Source organism: Staurois parvus, unplaced genomic scaffold, assembly GCF_062004578.1.
Source record: "Staurois parvus isolate SC_StPar_1 unplaced genomic scaffold, SC_StPar_1.0 ptg000454l, whole genome shotgun sequence".
In the NCBI taxonomy this organism is placed as follows: domain Eukaryota; kingdom Metazoa; phylum Chordata; class Amphibia; order Anura; family Ranidae; genus Staurois; species Staurois parvus.
Genome location: NW_028318250.1, coordinates 6,472,161 through 6,493,704, shown reverse-complemented (window position 1 = coordinate 6,493,704; position 21,544 = coordinate 6,472,161). Strand labels below are relative to the sequence as shown.

Below are 21,544 nucleotides of genomic sequence, written 5' to 3'. Positions count from 1 at the left end.
TGTTGGGGGCAGTATGTACTGAGATGTGCTGGGGAAGGGGGTGTTTTTGTACTGGGGGTTCCGGATGTGCTGAGATGGGGGGTTGGTCTGTGCCTAGGGGTCTGTGATGGAAGGGTAAGTCTGTGCCAAGGGGTTTGTGCTGGGGAGATGATTGGTCTGTTCTAAGGTCTTTGTGCTGTAGGTCAGTCTGTACTGATGGGTCTGTGCTGAGGCGATCTGTCTATGCTGAGGGGTCTGTGCTAGGACAGTCCATCTGTGCTGAGGAGTCGGTGTTGGGTGGTTCAATCTATGCTGGGAGTGGAGTCTTTACCGGGGGGGGGGGGGTACTGAGAGTGTCCTCTGCACTGAAGAGTCTGTGCTAGGGAGTCCACCTGTGCTAAGGGGTCTGTTCTATGGGGAGTTGGACTGCATTGGGGGAGGGGATGGAGAGAGTCTATGCTGAAGGGTTTGTACTGGAGGATATGAAGGGTTTATTCTGGAAGGGTTCTATCTGTTTTGGGGTGCGGTCTGTGCTGCAGGGGTTGGTCTGTGCTGGGGATCCATCTGTACTGAGGTTTCTGTGCTGGGTGGGGGTCAGTCTTTGCTGCAAAAGAGAGTCTTTACTGATGGGTGTGTGTTTTGGGGGTCGGTCTATGCTAACAGGAGAGTCTTTACTGATGGATTTATTTTGGAGAGGTCTGCATTGAAGGGGTAGGCTAGGATAGGGCACAAACAGCAATAAAAAACATGTCAGGTGTTTTTATTTTAAGAATGTTATGGTTAAATGAAAGTAGATATGGAGAATCCCTAAATAATCTTTTACTGTTAAACCATAAAAATATATAGACCAATTCATGGTAAATTTCTTTTATACAACAGCAATGACTACTGTTCAGTTGAAGAGCTGCAGATCAGACCATGCATATTCTATGTACTCATCAAATGCAGGATAAGGACATTTTATTTAGAGAAGATCAAGTTGCCTACATTTTAGAAGAATATATTTGTGAGCCCACTAACGCTTATGCCTTGTGGCAATGCATTTGCTTTATGTAAAAATATGGCTTTCGATGATCGGAAGAATTGTATTTATTTATTTTTATTTTTATAAATAACACTTGAGGTGTAGGATGAGTATAAGGAAGTGCTGTTAGTGTGAAGCAATCACATTACCTGCCATTATTCCAAGCTAAAATGGTTTCTATTGGTGGAATCTATCAATGGAGGAAAATTACTGGGAAGTAGCTTAGGATAATAGTCCATTAAAGAGCAATTCCACAACCAGTAAAATCAATTAGTGCACTGCTGATGTTATCCAGGGATTATTGCAAATGTGCTTAAATCACAAAGATTACCATTATCTTCACCTTCTTAGTCTTATCTTTTTTCTTTTTTTTTTTGCATATGGGTTCAGTAAAAATTGTCCTACTAAGAAGGACATACCAGAAACTGTTAAAGGACACCTGTCATAAGAGAAATATTAGGCTGGATCTGAAAATTGTGGATGCATGGCTGCTTCTGGATAAATAGTATGAGTCACACTAAAAGGAGAACTGAGGATTAGCATGAAAGCCAGGCAATTAGCATTTTACTAGAAAATTGGCGATGGCTAATCTAACAGCTAACAAAAATAATCTGCAACAAATCTTTAACTTGCAAGAAAACCGAGCTTTCACTGCTGTTTTCCTCTTTTACATGTCATGAACAATATTTATCATCTACATGCATGATCCTCTGAAAGGTTGGCAGTGCAATTTTCCTTTTGCAAATTAAGGCCATCTCATTTTCTAAATAATCCACCATGATTAGACCTTTAGTTACGATATTTGATTTGTTCAACTCAAATTGGATATGCAGTTATGCCTTGGAAATACAATTATACATAATAGGAAAGGTTCAGTATTGATTTAGCTACAGCTTGTCACAGCTAATTAGTTTATTGTTCTGCATAACTAAAGGACGTATTCATTTTGAGAGCCCGTGTTTCTGTCTTAATGTAATCATGTTGTGTTGATAGGATTCCAAATTTCACTGCAAGACATGACTTGAAATGTCTCTCCACACTCCAGGAATTTCAAAGGAGATCAAGTATAACAGGAGTGGCTAGGAGCCAAGCTTTATTTCCATTCTAAGAATTTGTATGTGAACTTGACTCAGCACAATGTAAAAAAGTTATATAGAGTATTATACTGTAAACACATATGATATAAAATCAGAGAGATCAGGCTACCTGACCCCTTCTAGACCATAGATATGTAAAGCAATATCTGACAAATTTCTACTATTTGATACCTGAGTGTATATCTGTTAGCTAGCAGATTCGATCTAAATAACTTCAGTTACCTATAATGTAGCTATATAAAGGCACCTTGAAGATCTCTAGGCAGGTATGAAAGAACCTGGCTTTTCCATTTACATCAAATATATATTCAGTAAAATAATTGAATGGACATTCAGGAGAATTGCTACAAAATTCGGACCTGCTGGTATAGAACTCCCGCTCTCCTACATAAGTTATCATCCACTACGCCGAACACATGCTGGAGATGTGGCATAGTAGTTGGGATGATGCTCCACATCTGGCGGGTGTGTGGGAAACTCCACCCTTTTTGGCATCTGATTCATGATATTATCTGGCTAGTTACCATGTACACCTTGGATTTCACACCTGAACAATATTTATTACATCATACATCTCTTTCTGAAACACACTATAGAAAATCCCTAGCTATGCATTTGGTCAATGCAGCTATACTCTGCATTCCAGTTCATTGTCATTCTACCCGTGTGCCCTTGATCAAAGGATGGCTCACTAGAATAAATAAAATAGAAGAGATGTAGGAATTGATTGGTATATCCCAAGACCAATTGCATAAGTTTACAACTGATTGGTCTTGCTGGTCTCATTTTCAGACAACTGAGTGATACAGGAACTACATACAATAGACAGCCTTAATGTTATAGGTGCATCATGATTGCATTTCCCTCTTCTGGGTACACAATGTAGCTGTCCCCTTCTGGGAGCCATTTTGGAGGTGGAGGTGGGTGGGGGGTTTTTCTTCTTCTCTCCCCCTTTTCACCCTTCCCAACCTGCTTCTTGATCCATACCCCCCTTTCCTTAGGTCCTGTCTCATAATCTCTTTTTCTTCCCTTACTTCCACTTGACCCCTGCTAGACATCTCCCTCTAGCATAACCATCTAAGGAACCTCTGTACGGTCCAACACTTGCATTTCTGTAGTTATGAGTTTTGTTTCATGGATATTCCCCTATCTCTACTGGGAGGTTTTCTGTTTGTTTACTGCCATTATACAGCTTATGGTTTGGGGTACTATATACTATTTGCCATCTTATGGTTACCGTCCTACAATGTTTATTGTAGGATATTTTTTGTATTGTGCCTACTTTATACGTCTGTTAATCCTTTCATTTTATTGTTCATGTATTGTCTTTGACTCTATCTTGAACAGCGATTGTAACTTGTACTTTTATCCTGACTTACAATGTAAATAAAACGTTTATGGAGAAAAAAAAATATTGAATGCATTTTTAATATAAAGAGTACATAGAGATGCCAACATCTGTCTTTATTGACTTCCTGAAATTGTTTTAGGCCAATAAGCTCTTCTGCTTTGCACAGTGCTACTGTTAATTGTAATAAAAGTCCAGTATACACTAGAGTGAAATTTAGCATACTTGCATCCGCAGACTCATGATCCATGGTTCATGGCTAACATATGTATTAGCATGCAGGCAAATGTATTAGTGTGCACGCCACGCTCCACACTGACATTGGTGCCAATGGCTTATTTACGGTAAGGTGGATTGTGATATGACCAGATTGCTGAGTGGTCTTCAACTAGTTCCTGATTTACCTGTGGCTTGACCCTATACCTTTGCCTTCCCATACATGATTGCTTTTGACCTGTTTTTGGATTCCTGTCTACCTGTTGTGACCTTGGCCTGTGTTTAGGCTCCTGTCGCCTGATTTGATACCTCACTGCCCGTCTGTGAACTGACCTCAGCTTGCATCCTGACTTTGTCTCTGCCGTATATTCATGTGCCTCGCTGACTGGTTGTTGATAACCTTTGGATAGTGCCCTGCTTCTAAATTCAAACACAAATATCCCATATTTGGCAGCTTACCAATCCTTGGATGCTGAAGCTGCATTCATTTTCTTTTATTCTGACGTTTTTTTAAAATGTATTTCCACCTAGTAAGTTTGCAGATAACTTACACCCAGTCCTTTCATATCTAAGCTTTTTTACCTACTGTATCTTTGGGTGAAGCCATAGTTGTCATCCAGGCTGGACTTCAAGCATATGTGTCTTTGTTTATTTCCATTACATGGTGGAATGAATATACTAGTACTTTGCACAATAAAGATATTTTTTTTTAAGTGACAACTCTGGTTAAAGTAAAAGCTACTTTGACTATACTTCTGCAGGTCACAACAGTGCTGTCAAATGACATCACAGAGCCAATTCAGGCTCTGAAAAGATACCCACCATATGATCGAAATCCACCCAGATGCGTGGACCGGCACCTGGCTCAGCCTTTGCTCTCTCCCCTATGCAGCCCAGTGTTCCAGTGAGCTCTGGAGGGGCAGAGCAGAGGGCCTGTGACTGACAGCCCCAGCTCTCTGCTCAGAGTGGAGGGGGAGAACTGAGAGATCAGCAATCAGAGCCAGCGGGGGACAGAAGCAGCATCCGGTGCATCCACCTAGTTTAGTATAAATGTTTTTTATTCACAAGTCCATACTTCTTTTTCAAGAACAAATATTCTATTTAAAGTGTTACTAAACCCAAGACCCTGTATTCACTATATCTGGTCTGCCACAGTACACACAACATGGAAATGCACTTATTTTTGAAAATATAAACTGCTAAATACCTTTTCTCATCAGCAGTTAGAGCAGTCTTGTGACTTCAGCAGAGCACTGGTTAAAGCTTGTAGGAGGAGTTTTCTTTCTGTTCTAGGAGGATGTAAAAGTCCTGACCCTCTGTCTGGACAGTGCTGATTGGCCCTGTGCTGATCACATGCACTTGCCCAAGAAAAAAAAATCCTTTCTAGCAATACACACCAAACTGAGCATGTGCATGTGACTACGAATTCAGTCTGTATCAGGTGGTCATTTCAACAAGATGATGGGCAGAGATGAAAGGATCGAACAACCGTTTTACACAATGCAGAGGATTAACCCCTAAGGTTCCACAGTGAGTATATTAAGCATGCTTTACTGCATATAAAGAATGATTTTACTGTTGTGGGTTTAGTAACACTTTAAGTATGTATTCTCAACAAAGTACATTGATCCAAGCTGGGCCAATGCATCTCTGCAAAAAGCCAAACCAAAAGTCAATGGGGGGAGGGTGAATCTTTAACCATTTGACGCCCGGCCAATAGCCGTATGGCAGCCGGAAAAATTTGCTAGCTTTCCGGGAGGCCACCATTTGGCGTACTCCCGCACATGTGCAGTTCGCGCGCTTGCTGAGCCGCGCAGCGGCGCGATCTGTCACAGGCCATGTACCTCGGACACGGCCGATGACAGATCTGAGTATAGACCCCGTTGCCGGTACCATGTGACCTGCTGTGACCAATCACAGCAGGTCACATGACAGTTGTATACAATGGATGGCTTCATTCATGCTATCCATTGTATACTAGTGTCTAGCTGTGAATTGCACATGTCATGTGATTAGCTGTGGCCAAATCACAGCTACGCACCAAAAAAAAAAAAAAAACCCTGAATGAATCGATGTCATTCAGGTAAATGCTTGCTTATAGCAAAGTAATTCTATAAGCAAATTGTGTAAAAAAAAAAAAAATACTGATCACTTCCCCAAAGTAGTACAATGTTACTATGGTAACATTGAACTACTTTGGACATAGTGAAATGTGAAAAAAAATCTAAAAAAAAAGAAAAAAAATGTAATAAAAAATTTAAAATAATAAAAAAAGTAAAAAAAATATATATATTTTTTTTTTTTTCACACTGTCAACAGTCAGTGTCACTGATCCCTGCCATGCCAGTTATATGATAACGCTGTACTGCACTAGTGACAGTATGTAAAAAAAAATAGTAAAAATAATTTTTTTTATTTTTTCATTTTCTGAAAAATTATGACAAAAAAAATACGAATTCAAAAAACTCGCCATGCCTCTTACGAAGTACGTTGGACTGTCTACTTTGCAAAAAGGGGTCATTTGGGCGATATCTGTACTATTCTGACATTCTTGGACCTCAAGAAATTAGATTGGCTGTCAGTACTTCAGGATTGATCAATATTCAGATATATCCCATAGTTTGTGAACTCTATAACTTTCCTACAGACTAAATAATACATCCTAATTTGGGTTATTTTAACCAAAGACATGTAGCAGAATACATCTCGGCCTAAATTTATGAAGAACAATTATTTATTTGCAAACTTTTATAACAGAAACAAAGAAAAACGTGTTTTTTTTCAAAATTTTTGGTCTTTTTTTGTTAATTTAGCAAAAAATAAAAACCTTGGCGATGATTAAATACCACCAAAAGAAAACTCTAGTTGTGTGAAGAAAATGATAAAATTCTAGTTTGGGTACAATGTTGTATGACCGCGCAATTGTCATTCTAAGTGTGAGAGCGCTGAAACCGGAAAAATGTCCTGGGAGGGAAGGTGTAAAATTGCCCGGTATTGAATTGGTTAAAATAACCCTGGCTATTTTCAAAGCTAACAGGTAAGGGATTGTCAAGCAAAAAGGATGGAGAGATGGGTGCTGCCATAGGGGGCACAGACCAATGCAAAAACAATTCTTTAAATATACTGTTCATCAGGGAGACAATCCTCATTCTCATGCGACTTCTAGGGCAACACAAAAACACTGTTCATTTATAATGCATGCTTAGGAGATGCTGTTTGCATTGATAGAATAGTATGATTATCATGGAAAGCATCAGCTACATTGTATTTTGGCATCACATATTTTTCATGTGTAATTGATTTTTTTAAAATTTTAAAGTTGACAGCAGCAGCACCCTGATCTGATTCCCTTCAATTTGACAAAAGTTTTTTTTTTTAGGTATTTTTGGCTATGAAAACTACAATTGTGCTTCACATGTTATATATTGACAAAAGTTGGAGTCAGAGCAATCATTCTAGGACCATAATTCATTGTTAATGCTTAACTAATAACCTGTAAAGACGTTTAAATCAATGCAATTTTAAGGATTGATATGTTGGGTACCTATTTACTCATCCCAATCTCATCTTTTATATTCTACAAACAATGGGTAATAAATTGTTTGTGTGCACTAAAATAAATACAAAAAAATGTATATTTTAAAAACAAAGAAATATTGCATAGACATTATTTTGACAATCTCTTGTAGGCCACATTTGCAAAACCATATAGCTCATGTAGCTTTTCAAACCATGCAATGCTATAAAGTGTATATTTTTTGCTCTTTGAAAATGTTGTATATACTGTGTAACCACAGTTTGAGCAACCTGTTGTGAGTTGCATTTGCAAAATCACACACCTCATGCAGATTTTCAAGCCAAAAAATACTATTAAGCTTATTTTTTTCACTGTAAAATGAATGAATTTTATACAGACAATACAGACAGCATTTAACCCCTTACTGCCAACCTGCACAGAGATCAGGCTTTCAATGAGAGTCCTGGGTCTAGTACTAATAATTGGGAACCAGAAGGCCTGGTTCTCGATCAATTGATCGCTGTAATAGCCTCTGGCTACCGCACAGCCTTACCCCTGTGTTTTTTTTTTTCACCTCTTGAATGGACAAGAAGATACATTGTATCTTTTTCGCCTTGCTAAAGGACAAAAGTATAAACCAAGAAGTGTGCTTAAAAAAAGAAAAAAAGAAAAAAAAAGAAAGAAAAAAATAGCTACATAGAACAAGGTTTGACCTACGTCACAGCCAGAGTTAGAGTCAAGGTTAGGGTTAAAGGTCACGGCCAGAGTCAAAGGTCAGGGTTAAAGCTTGGGGGTCAGAGGTCAGGGTCAATATAGAAAAGCATATAAAGTTAATAGCGGTTTTAAATTAGTATTATTGTCAGTTAGTATCAGTATATTTTAGATTTAAAAAGTCCACACTATTGTTTCTGGGCCCTACAGGTACAAATAACAAGAAACGTATACATATATGGTATCACTATGATCAGCAGGAGCAGGAGAACTTATTTTGGGTTGTTCCTTAGTGGTAGGTTATGATATTAGCAAGAAATATACAGCTGTGGAAGATCTTCTGGACAGGTTAAAAAAATGTGTCCCAATCACTGTTGACAATATATGAGAATCTTCAACTGTTCATTTCCTATTCATGCCTCTCTGGATTAGCATGTAAAGCAGTTTTTTTTTTAATTTGTTTTGTTTTTGCTGAAACCAATGTGACCCTTCATCAGGTGCCCTGACACATTGTATATCTGTGCAGTGCTAAGCAAATAAATTGGTTCTACTTGAATTTTCAGTAGCCTTGCTTCTAGCTATTTTCTTGTAGATGCTTAGGAATGAAGACACAAACAAGTCCACAATATGTCAAGTTAGTAGTATCTGAAATCTATTCTATCTGTTCAATTCAGTAGTTCCCTGAATATGTTATTTTTCCAGCAATAATGTAATGTCCAGTAAGACTACAGAGTGTAATGGTTTGAATTATTAATATACTGTAACATATGTGTTACTATTTTATATTTCTCTATAAACTCAGTGCACTCAGATTGTATGGCTCTGGATCTGAAGCATTTTACAAAGCACTTGTTTGAAAAGCAGTTTTTCATTTGAATTAAACTGTTGGTCATTCTTTGGAGATGTAAGTAGAAGATTGCTATTAATTGCATGACAGCATAATAAACGTTCATTCATCAAGTAAGCCAGCACAGTAAAGGAATATGTATGGTTTCCAAGGTAACCCTTAAGAATAAAAGACATATGTTGGAGCTTAGTTTTATAATAAATCATTGAATTTTTTTTTCCTAATGGAGTATCCACTAGAAGTCAAAGACAGTAGCTTTGGTATTCTAGTAAATTTTCCATGTAAACATTTACTCTTCACAGTGTTTGTAAAGAAATTCCCCAATGTGAACCTTAAAGCGGAGTTCCACTCACCCTTTCGAAAAATAAATGTCAGCAGCTACAAAACTGTAGGTGCTGACTTTTAAAAAACAGCCACTTACCTGTCCCTTGGTCCCAGGGTGTGTCCCCTGCAGCCCGTTTCACCGGCCGTCCTGTATTCCAGGAGGCTGGTATCTTCAGTGTGGGCACCCGGTTGTGCAGCTTGCGGCTTTACAGCCGGGTACCCAGTGCAAATGCGTAATTAGCACTGCGCTTCATGAAAGGTCCTGTAGACTTCTGGGACCTGTCACATGTCCCAAAAGACTACAGGAAGGGAGGAAGGACACCTTCCGCTTCCGATCTGACCGGAAGTGAGAGCGGGTACCTGTCAAATTTGGGTACCCGCCCCCCAAAGGTGCCAATCCTTAATAGGGAGTGGGGGAGCAGTCCTTAAAGTGGAACTTCCCCTTTATGGTTGAGCTCCGCTTTAACAGCATTAAAAACCTCTCAAAGAATCTAACCCAACCCCATTCTGCCAAATAAATAAATAAATATATGAAAATGTTTGAGCTATGGTTTGTCATACCCTTTAACAATGAACATTAGCATAAAAAATATGTCAAATGGTTATAAAGTAGAGACAAAAGAGCTTACAATTAGCGTTAACATGGGACAAAGTACAAAAGAAAAAACTTTATTTTGCCAAACTTTACAAATGAAATGAAAAGCAGCTGCAATGAGAAGAAATAAAATGGGTGCCAGCTTCTGAGTATTTTATGAGAAAGTATGACTTTTATGAAATTTATGAATGAAAAAGTTGGAGCTATGGTTTGTCATACCCTTTAACACTGAACGTCAGCATGAAAAATATGTCAAATAGTTATAAATTAAGAGACAAAACAGTTTACAATTAGCATTAACATGGTACAAAATGCAAAAGAAAAAAAGTTATTTTGCCAAACTTTATAAATGAAATGAACAGCAGCTGAAATGAGAAGAAATAAAACGGGTGCTAGCTTCAGAGTATTTTATGAGAAAGTATGACTTTTATGAAATGCTGCAATCACCTACATACTTACAAGCCTCTAAACCTGCAGAGAAAATATTTTCTTTTATGTTGTATTAGCGGAGTCTATTTGGGCAGTAATGGCACTGAAAACAAGAAAAGCTCAAAATACCTTTTCATAGTACTTGATCTCATACTCTGTGTTGTTGATGAATGGAAAAGCTGGCTCCTGCCATGATAACGTGATGCTTTTTTGATCCACTTTGTCCGCCCGAATGTCAGTGATCAAAGACAAGGCTAAAAAGATGAGAGCAGAAAATTAGCCAAAGTTGCAAATGAAACATATGCTTATACAAAATATCCATTTAAGCAAGACTGCATTAGACCAAAATGATTTCAAACTGATGTCACCTATCACTCTTTAAAGCTTTTTAGACCTCTGTTCATCAGGTTTTATAATATTGATATGTAACTCAAGAAGGCTTTCAGTGCTTGTCATTGCACATGTTACAGCTGTTTACAAACAACACAGTTCAGAGACTACTAGCATTTAGTAACGCACAGCAATCAATTAGCAGCATTTAATTAGTCTATCCACACTTTTTCTTTTCAGCAATATTACCTGTCAGCAATTTTAAACATATTAAAGTATAATTCAAGGTTTCAATTACCCTTAAGGCCACATGCACACCGGAAGAAAAACTGTCACTTTTTCATTTTGTTTTAGCCTCTGAATGAAGTTCTATTTCAGCCAACGGAGGATATTTTCTAAAATTGGTGCACTGAGAATCTGGTGCAGATGTGCATGGTAGCCAATCAGCTTCTAACGTCAACTTGTTCAATCAAGCTTTGGGAATAAAATCTGAAAGCTGATTGGTTTCTATGCAGAGCTACACCCGATTTTGCATTCTCCAGTTTTAGTAAATAACCCCTAATGTGTCCATGTACATTGTGGCATTTAGGTTTCTATTTTAGAGCTGTGTTTAGGGGCATTAAGAAAAAAGGCCCCAAACCTGTATTGACAAAGGAGCTTACAGGCAAAATACATACTCATATGAGCATAGGCACATGTATGCATGAAAATTAATTCCAGTGGCGAAAAGGAACAAATATTCTGGCCAAAAGAAAGAGTTTACTTGTATATACATCTAAACACCATACATCTGTAAACATGCAATTTTGCAACAAAATCAGCATTTTTTATGCTGGAGTATTCTGTCAGCTCATGGCAGAGATATCCAGTGTAAATTGGAGTCCTTTAATACCCCCATGTGCATAATGCCCAAGTACCGGTAGTTTGTTTGGACCAGTTTCTACCATATAAACTATTTAGCATGTATTTAAACATTTTACATTAAACCAAAAACCCTGCCTATAAACAGCTTCCACATCTTCCATGCAATTACCTTTACTTTAAAGCAAACATTTAGAATTTTTTTGACATCTGGTTAAGCCTTGCCCAGAAGCCAGCACTCTGCACACTAAAGCCAGCCATAGATGGATCGAATCTCAGCCGGTTCAGCAGAGATTGATCAATCAACTTCAGTATAACCAGCCTGTCAGATTGTTTGCATGTGATTACCATCAGTGGCTATAGGTGCCAGCAGTAATCATTGTGTTCTGCTGGCAGGGAATGTTCCCTGCCAGCAGACCATAATAGCTCTGTGGGAGGGAATCCCTCATCAACACTGACAATGTTGATGGGGGAATCAAGTGATTTTCTTTTCTGCAACCTTAAAAAAATTGCATTATCTATGTCTTGCATAAGAATGACTTACTGATGGTCAAACTGCCTTTATTGAATAAGGCGATAACAGTTGGGTAGGTCCCGCTTAGTCTGGAAAGTCAGACCCATAAAATAAAAATAGGAAAAAGCACAAAGAGGTTGATTTTCTGGTTAATAAAAGTAATAATAGAAATCTTGTGGTACCAGCTCATGAGCAGAATGCTTGGTTTTATATATTAAGAATGAAATAAGGTTCTCTGTTAAAGTGCAGGCATCTCCAAAAGTTTACATTTCTTTATTATAATAAAGATATAAGCATCTTATCTATACCAATGCAGAGTTCATACAGGAAAAAATAACTTTGTGGCTCCACACAACATAATTTATTGAACAAACATGTCAAGACATAACATAGTCTTTTACAGGATGTTAAATATATCCTCAATAAATTTGTACTTAGCATACATTATGAAGATATTGGCAACTGTTTGCTTTCAAGAAGCATTTAATCTTCTCTTCTACATTCTGTAGAGGCATTGACTAAGTTAATCGCATTTAAAAGTAAAGAATAAACAAATATCCAGCTTTTGCTAATTTGAGAACTGTGACTGTATCTATAAATGAATACTTATGGAATTAGCGAAATTGTGCGGCAACACATTTGCTCTTCTAATCCTGACTTGGTAAATCAGTAGACTGGAAATAACAGATCAGTAGCCTTTGGAGCTGAGATATTAGCACTGTGAGATCTTTGTGCTTAAGTGTAAGGATCTGGCATCAGAAATTGAATGGTTAAAGGTAACAGAACTGCAGTTTACAAGCCAGGTAAAGAACCTAATCACACAGGCAGAGGCATAACTAGAACCTTCAGGACCCTGGTGTAAGAAACCATAAAGGGCCCCCCTGGCCCCTGGTGGTGGAAAACCAGGGCTCAGTCGCAAGTGCAAAGTTTGTGACCCTGGTACTTCCACCACTGGTGTCACAATTTTTTTTATTTCTGGTATTTTCTTTTTAAAATATTTTTTACCATTTTATTTATTTATTGCAATTTTATTTGTTATTTTTTACAATTTTTCAGAAGCCCCGTTTTGGCTTTGGTGAGATATTCAGGGCCTAACAGACCTCTGATGTTTCACCTCTGAGACAGAGAAAGGAGATTGAAGACACAGCCCTCAATCTCCTTCTCTGCAGCCTCAGCTGTACAGAATGAAAGGGCAGGAATAGCACTGGACAGAGCTTGCCACTCACTCATAAATTGAAGCACATCACTGACTGTTTGTTAAGTCAAGCAAGGGGCCAGTAAATTTACAATCCCCTTCCCCTCCCCCACTCACCATCCCAAAAACATCCCCCCACAGCAGCTGGTAGGAGGGGGGAGAGGGGAACCCGGCAGCACTGAGAGAGATGATGGAGGCTGGGGAAGTACACAGGAGCCTGATTATAGCAGGAGGTGACTAGGAGGGGCGGTGGGAACTCATAAAGATTGAACGTATCCCCTCCATTTGCCTCCTGCAGCTGCTGAAAGGAGGGGATCAGTTCCTCTATATGCCACCGCCCCTCCTATCCTGGCATAAAGGGGGCTGCACAGGCCTCTGGAGCATAGGGCCGAGCTGCAATTGTGACCCCTGCAACTCCTGTACATACCTCCCTGCACACAGGTATATGGCCACATCCAAGAGCCATAGACAGGATGCAGGTCTAAATACACAGCCTAAAGTTGCAGGTCAGAATACAGAGATACTATACCATGAAGAAAAGGAAGAACAGAGGATATAACTAAGCCAACCAGGAGAAACAGACAGTAGAGATAGGAAAGATGCACATGGATAGATATACAGTGGGACAAGGAGTTGTTGGAACAGAACATAGGCAGAGACTTAGGCCCCTTGGCTAAAGGATTCTTTTAGTGAAGAGATTGAAAAACAAGGGTTTTGGGCAAAGGGATAGTTCCATCAATTACAGGTCTTGCAGGGACAAACAAGTAGCAAGGTCACGGACGGTAATAGAGTACAATAAAGGATAAGTTGAGGGTGAAAACTTGGTACAGCAAATAGTAAGTCCAGGGACCCAAAGCAGCTCTAGGGAACAGCAAGGATAAGTCCTGAATCACAGTGATATTGGCATGAGATGCAGCTAATATAGTGGACCTACATACCAGAGATATAGAACTGCATTGGGATAAGTGCAGGGGAACACAGGGCAACAATCCAAGCACAGAGAGGGTACAACAGCCACAGCCTACAGCAAGAAGAGAGTTAAGAGTCACAGGGTAGTGATTCTGGTTCAGCAAGGGGCAATCAGCAACAAAATACAGCAAGGAGGGTACAAGCAGCTTCTAGTTCACTGGAGGTTGAAACACAGAAAACCTCATCTCAGGATCTATGCAGGTAGCACAACATAGGATACACAACATAGCAGTCCACAGGGTAGCAGATTACAGGTCACAGGGCAGCAGGGGCAAGCTGACAGCAGGAGGCTTCAGGTTCTGCTCATATTTTCAATACTTGAGCTGGGGTAAAATCCTATGGCTAATGTTTGGTGGCTGAAATTGAGCACGTTGTCCACAGTATGGGAAGCAAGGTCAAGCTGTGCCAACTGGAAGACAAGGGTGGACCCAAAGGAAGTAAAACTGCAGCCTGCATGTGACATGTGGGGTGGCAGGATGTATGCATGGGCTCTGGGGAATCAGCTGGGCACCTTCTCTTGCCCCACTCAAGTGATGTGGGGTGGTGGAAGGTAAATGTGGGTAGTGAGGGAACAAGGAGGACGTATATATATATATATATATATATATATATATATATATATATAAAATCATAATTTGTAGTTGGATGGAATGCATAAACAGGTATTTGTCTTTTTGAACAGGTCAGGTAACATAGTTCAAAGGAGAGTTCTGAAAACATAGCTCAGAGTGGAGAAAGACACAGACGGGCTGGGACCATGAACAGAGACAGGATTCACAAGATCTACAATTAAAGAGGTCAAAATGAGGAAAAGGATTTAAAAAAATTGAGCAATGTGCTAACACGGAAACTGTACAAAGAAGGAAAAAGCATGCCCACAATCTAGGCGTAGGTGAGAAGATCCAAGTTATACTCAACCTGTGCTCTTTAATTATTATAATAATCCTCAGCTGCTGCAACTTGAATATCCCCCTGATATTCAAACAATCTTTTAACAAAGCTGAATGCAGTGTTACATTGTGAATGTGCCAAAAATATAAACATTACGCCACTTAAGAATGATGAATATAGTTACCACAATCTATGTGAAAGGTGCCAAATTATATAGGAGTTATACAATGCCCAGCTACTGCAACACAACTATCCACCTGATGTGCAAATGATCATATAGTAAAAAGCTGCCTCCAGTTTAACTATATGATTGTTTGTGCATCAGGGAGATATTTTTGTTGCAGTAGCTGGGCATTGTATAACTCCAATATAATTTGGCACCGTTTGCATAGATTGTGGTCACTATAATCATCATTTGTTAAGCGGTGTCATTTTTTATTTTTGGAACGTTCATTTGTTTGGAGCTGCATTCAGTTTTGTTGTAAAAAAAGCAAGTGAGAAGATGGCGCAAATACAAAGTAAGCAGGCAGACACAGAGCAAAGCAGATGTAGATGGACCAGTCATCACAGTAAGAGAGATACCAGAAAACACAGGGCTGAAACCAGACAGATTTGTGACAATAGGACCTGTTCCCTGTTTAATAACAATAAATATAGACTGTAGGTATGAATTCTGGTGATAACAAGAGATCAGTAAACTAAGGGTTACTAACTCTACCTTTAAATTACTACCTGGATCTATCAATATACCCTTTATAAATCCACAGAAATGTATGTAACATGTAACTCCACAAGACTGATGCCCTTGAATGCCAGTGTAAATATAAATAACTGATAGGTCAACTGATATATCAGTAATTTGCTTGTCTCCGGTGATGTCCATGTATAATGTTATCTCTAAGGCTGCTGCTATGACCAATTAATTATCTTGCCAGAATTCTATTAGCTTTTCATCCACCTAATTTCTTATTTCAAGGGCACACTTGCTAGCTATTCCAATTTTGACAGTCAAATTTAGCATCCCAGTTACCAGTTAAGCACAATATTTTTTGTGTTCCTAATTAGACAGAAAATGCTTCATATTCTAATAACATTAGTCACATGTAGCATTCTTAGCACATGTAATTTTAGAATAATTTGAGCATTAAATTAGAGCTATGGGATTAGCATTTTATTTCCTTCTTCAGTGGACCGTGTTTAGTCTGATCCCACAGTGGACTGTGCTCTGACTGATATTGCAGCCCATTACCTGCCTATCTTGTGTGACGCTGCATAGTACAGCTGACAGCTTCAATGGCATCTGCCTGCAAGCCACTTGACTGCAACAAGGAAATGATCCAAAAGTGGTAAGATTTATTGGAATTTTAAAAATTGTATGGATTAGCTCTGGAACACAGATCGTTTCAACAATTATAGAGAGAGGTTAGGGGCCCTGCTCAGAAAATAGCACCAGCACGCATTTCAAACAGATAAAAATTAGCTGTGTTGCACAGCTTTAGTAGTAGCAAAGGAAAGCAAAAGGCAATAAAAAGATAACAAAAAAATAAGAATAATAATATTTATCTGACTATAAGATCCAAGAAAATAGTAAGAGCAGATAAGAAGACATAAGTAACAGGAATCGGATGATAGAATGGGAAAAATAAGTAATTTCACCAAAATGAGTGAAGAAATCAAAAGGTGCTTTTCAGCAAACTACATACATCAAAAAGAGATAGAAGGAACACATTGAAATGTATTATATTAGAAATTGTTATATCTATGCAATAAAAATATCAATGGACTATAATCAGATTTTGGAAAGTATAGTTAAATGTCTTCTAAAAAGCATTGGTGATAAAAAAGAGATGGAAAGCGGCGGTATTCTAGATGAATTTTGCAAAAACCCTACTAGTGTTGCTCATTTGGAAAAGACAGCAGCCTCCATTAGGTTGGGAAAGGTCAATTTATTTTAAAATACCAAAAGAGGACAAATGGAGCTTTGATTTCTAGACAATTGCACGTATCTCACATGCTAGCAAGACATTGGGAAAGAAGTAGAGAGACAGGAACTCTGCAGATGATGACTGAAGCCATGAAATTAAAATGTATGTACACCGCGACAACTACACTTCCCTTATTTGCTCCCATTTCCCATTAAATATACAATTGGAAGCATTGTTTACATCTATTTTATAAGTGCAAAAAATACCTGTTGATCGAATAAAAAAACCCCACAAAACAGCTATTTTAGGGAGATTAGAAAAGGTGAAGATGTTTTGCAGCCCTAACTTTTTGGGGTTGATTTGCTAAAGGCAAATAGGCTTTTCACTTTGCAAGGAAATTTACATTGCAAAGAATATTTATTGCAGGTACTTATATAGCACAGTCAATTTACACAGCACATTACATACAATTATTGTACAATCACATCAGCCCCTAACCCTCAAGGGGCGCACAATCTAAGGTGCCTAACTTACATTCATACACATACCAGGGCCAATTTAGACAGGAGCCAATTAACCTACCAGCATGTCTTTGGAGTGTGCAAGGAAACCAGAGTACCTGAAGGAAACCCACGCAGGCACAGGGAGAACATGCAAACTCCAGGCAGGTGCTGCTGTGGTTGGGAGGTGGAAGTGCTAACCATTAAGCCACAGCACAGTGCTGCCCATAGCAAATCACATGCAAAGAAAAACAAATATTTTAGCTTTCACACTATTGGATTAAGTCATCAAAGCTTCACCTTATTCGTTAAGCTAAGGGAAAACTCACTTGCAAAGTTCTAATTCTCCAAGAAAGTGAACAGTCTGTTTGCATTTGGTGTATCAACCTCTTAGTGTCCTAGAGTGACATTTTTTTCTCCCCATAGATACAGTAAGGTGACTGAAGCCACCCTTACCAGAAAGTGTGTTACAGACTGGATCACCAGGTTAAAAAAAAAACTTTAAAAAGAAAAAGGAGTGCATCCACCACATCTAAGGATGGGGAAGCTGTAATATAATAATTGTTTGTTGTTTAGCTTAACCATTCTTGCTCGCTTTTTGGGAAAAAAACAACTGTGGCAAATCAGGACAACATAGCAAAGATATAATCACAATGTCAAGAAAAGTTTGTATAGGCAGAGTTGAAATCCTGCAAAGGCTGAACAATGGAAAAGCAAAACTTTTGAACTGTAGAATTAAAGAAAATCACAAAGCCCTAACTGGAGAAGAACAATCAGTCAAACTGAAAGAGGAGAAAACTATAATGGAAAAGGAAATACTGAAACAAAAAAAATAAAATATTTTGATCACACAATACAAAGGCTGGACTCATTGAAGAAGACTCTAACACTGGAAAGGATGGAAGCAAAAGGAGAAAAATAACAGAGGGTAAGCAACAGAGGGTAACATTGCTGACACTGTGAACTGAAAAACAATTGCTGACAGGCAAGGCTAGATATACCATTAGTCATAATAGGCATGTGCCTATAGGTAGCGGAAGGAAAGAGGCAGTTTTTCCCTGTATGGTTTCCAGCCATATATTTTTTTCCCATCATGTAGAAAACAATTGTCGCATACAAGCCTAATTCTGCATTGATAGGTCAGGTTACTGTGCCCATAGGCTCCGGTTATGGAAATTTCTGCTGAAAGATTAGATTCACGAAAGCCCATGAGGTCATGAAGTGCTGAAGTCAACTAAATGTCAACAATGACTATGTACACTGTATTAAACCAGAGCAAGCACCATATACTGTAATCAAATAAATCAAATGAAAAAGGGAAGATCTGTTTGTCATGTCTGTTACTTTGTATTTTAAACAACAATATTAGTACTGTAGCCTTTTGTAAAGTTGCACATTGTACAAGGTATATTTTTTCATCTGCATCTAACACATGGTATTTATATTTTGCGACTCTTATTAACTTAAAGCAGAACTATACTCAAATGGGGAGGAGTTGCTTTAAAGCGAAGCTCCACCCAAAAGGGGAAGTTCCGCTTTAAGCCTTTGTCCCCCCCCCCATTAAGGATTGGCACCTTTGGGGAGCGGGGGAGGTACCCAAATTTGACAGGTACCCACTCCCACTTCTGCTGCAATCGCCTAGCTGATCGGAAGCAGAAGTTGTCCTCCCCCCTCCCTCCTTGTAGTCTTCTGGGACACATGACAGGTCCCAGAAGACTACGGGGCCATTCACAAAGCACAGCACTTCTCATGCATGCGCAGTGAGCAGCTGTCACAGCCGGGTGCCCACACTGAAGATGCTGGCTCCAGGGAGAGAAGATGGCCGGTGAAACCAGCCGTGGTGAGGGCACCGCTGGACTGAGGAGCAGGTAAGTGACTGTATTTTAAGAGTCAGCAGCTACAGTTTTTGCAGCTGCTGACTTTTATTTTTTTTTTTTCAGGTGGAACTCTGCTTTAAGTCCTCCTCCTCCACTTCTCTGCCATATTTGGTTTATCATTTTGAGAGGGTGAGCAGGTACCTAGGTATACATTCACAATTCCTAGGCGATCCGAGCAGAAAATATTCCCCCCTCCACAAAGTCTTCTGGGACATGTCACAGATCCCAGAAGAATTCGAGACTATTCACGCATGCACAGTGGGCAGACAGCTGTGAAGCTAAAAGTAGCACAGTCGGCTGCCCACATTTAGGATACCAGCACCGGGAACCCAAAGACTAGTGAAAAACTAGCCCAGGTGAGGACAACGCTGGACCCTTGGGCAGGTAAGTGTCCTTTTATTAAAAGTCAACAGCTACGGGATTTGTAGCTGATGACTTTTAATTTTTATTTTGTTAACAACTGATTTAAAACATCTTCCTAGTGCATAAGCAGCCCCATTTCTTGTTTTGTATGATGGGATTGCTACTTTCAAAAAGGACTTGGTAAAACAAAAAACAGCAATTTTATTTTTATTTCAAAACAGAAAAAAAGCAAAAATCTGCTTGCTAAAATCATTGCAATGTGTACAATTGACCTATAGGGAGTTATTTTCCTTTGTTGCCAACATAACAAAACAATATATAATTTTCTACTTAGCATTAATTATTTTTTTTAATTTGAATTCCTTTTTTTTTCTTAGGTGATTTAAACCTCTAAACAATAGACCACAGCAAAGCTGTGAATGTTGACTAACACAGCAGGAGCAGAAAATGAAACCATAGATTTATTGTAAAGGCATTTATCAAACTTTACCTCTGTAAATATGTTTTGCTTTTGTTTGCATCTGGAATTCCCCCATGTTAAAGGTGGACAATGATCTTAAGCCAAAGTCCTGCCTCATATCAGCAAAAATCATTGACAAGCTTGGTGCTTTTTCTACAGCCTCAGGGAAAAGCCCACATCTAACTTGTCCTTGAATTTAAAAACTGAATAGGTTTGTGCAGAGCATATTTTATGAACTCTCAAACACAGTGGCAATAAAACGTCTAAGGAGAAGTGTTTGCCCTGAAACTTTAGCATCTGTACTAAAGTCAAGTCAAAACATCCAACTGCAATGCTGCTAAATTCATTTTGACAAGAAAAGGTGATGCTGGAGGGACACTGTGAAAGCCAGCTTGCTCCCTCCTTATTTCTACAGCCTTTCTTACAAAAAAGTGCAGCAGATCTCATGATATAATGGTCAAATGATGTCTATCAGGTTCTAGATTTATTTTTGACTAAAATTTACATTCTTAATTAGTTCTCTGGACAGTAAAGTGCAAAATATACAAGTTGTGAGATAGTGATGGCTAAAGGAAAATTAAATGGATGGATATGTGAATGGATGAAAAAATGTCTGAATGGAAAAAAATGGGATGGATGGAAGAATGGCTGGATAAAGTATTGGCGGATACAATGTCAACTGGAGAGATGCTGACAGATACAGTAGATGCAGGGCTTTTTTTCTGCCGGAACATGGTGGAACACCGCTCTGCCACCTCCGGCAGCCCTCTCCACTCACCACTCACTTCCTCCATCTGCTTCTGTGTGCAGGCGTGGGCTAGCAGATGCCCCACATCTACTTGATATGTGCCCCAGGACTGGGTCCAGACACAGCAAGCTGTAGTACCAATGTAGTACCTCTGTCTGGCTGTCAGATCTGTGTAGCACCGTGCCAAGTTAAGCACTCTGAAACTGTTCCTAGGCTCGGTACTACACAGATCTGACAAGTAGAGCTGCATGGATGAGAATGTAATATATTGGGGGGGAAAAAAGCCCACTCTGCATAATACAACAGCCAGTCAGCTTCACTGATCTAAATTAGAGCCCCTGAGACAACTGAAGGTGAGAAAGCTGTTGTGGTTATGGGGAGAGGAAGGGGAGCTGGTTGTGCAGAGAGGCCATGGAGAAGTTGTGAATGTTCTGCAGAGGTCAGAGGTGGGGAGAGCGTGGGGGGTTATAGATTGTGCAAAGTGAGAATTGTGGATCGGGATATTTGTACAGAGTTAGGATAGCTGTAGGGGGAGCTGGGGTGCAGATGTTGAGAGCTGTGGAGTGGATTGGGGTGAGCTGTAGATAGGGGTGCAGCAGTGAAATGTGGAGAGATAGGCTGTTGGGGGGGGGCAGAGGTGATTGTGAATTAGGAGTGTGAGGGGAGGGGTTTGGGTGCTAAGGTGACATGTTTACAGAGGGTAAAAATGGGAGTTGTGGATGGGGGGGCACATGCTAAGGTAAATGGTGGAATGTGGGGGGGGGAGAAGGTTAGCTGTGCATGGGGGGGTGAGCTGTGGATGAGGTGGAAAAAGGTGAGCTGTG

At 39.3% G+C, this 21,544-nt stretch overlaps 1 protein-coding gene across 1 annotated transcript in view; it reads right to left on the bottom strand.

The window, feature by feature from the left end:
* Positions 1-21,544, bottom strand: part of EPHA10 (EPH receptor A10) — an 861,867-nt gene that overhangs the window by 205,296 nt on the left and 635,027 nt on the right. The window contains exon 6 of the mRNA XM_089688795.1: positions 10,217-10,341. Within this exon, the coding sequence (XP_089544921.1) occupies positions 10,217-10,341 (125 nt within the window). The remainder of the gene's footprint in view (positions 1-10,216; positions 10,342-21,544) is intronic.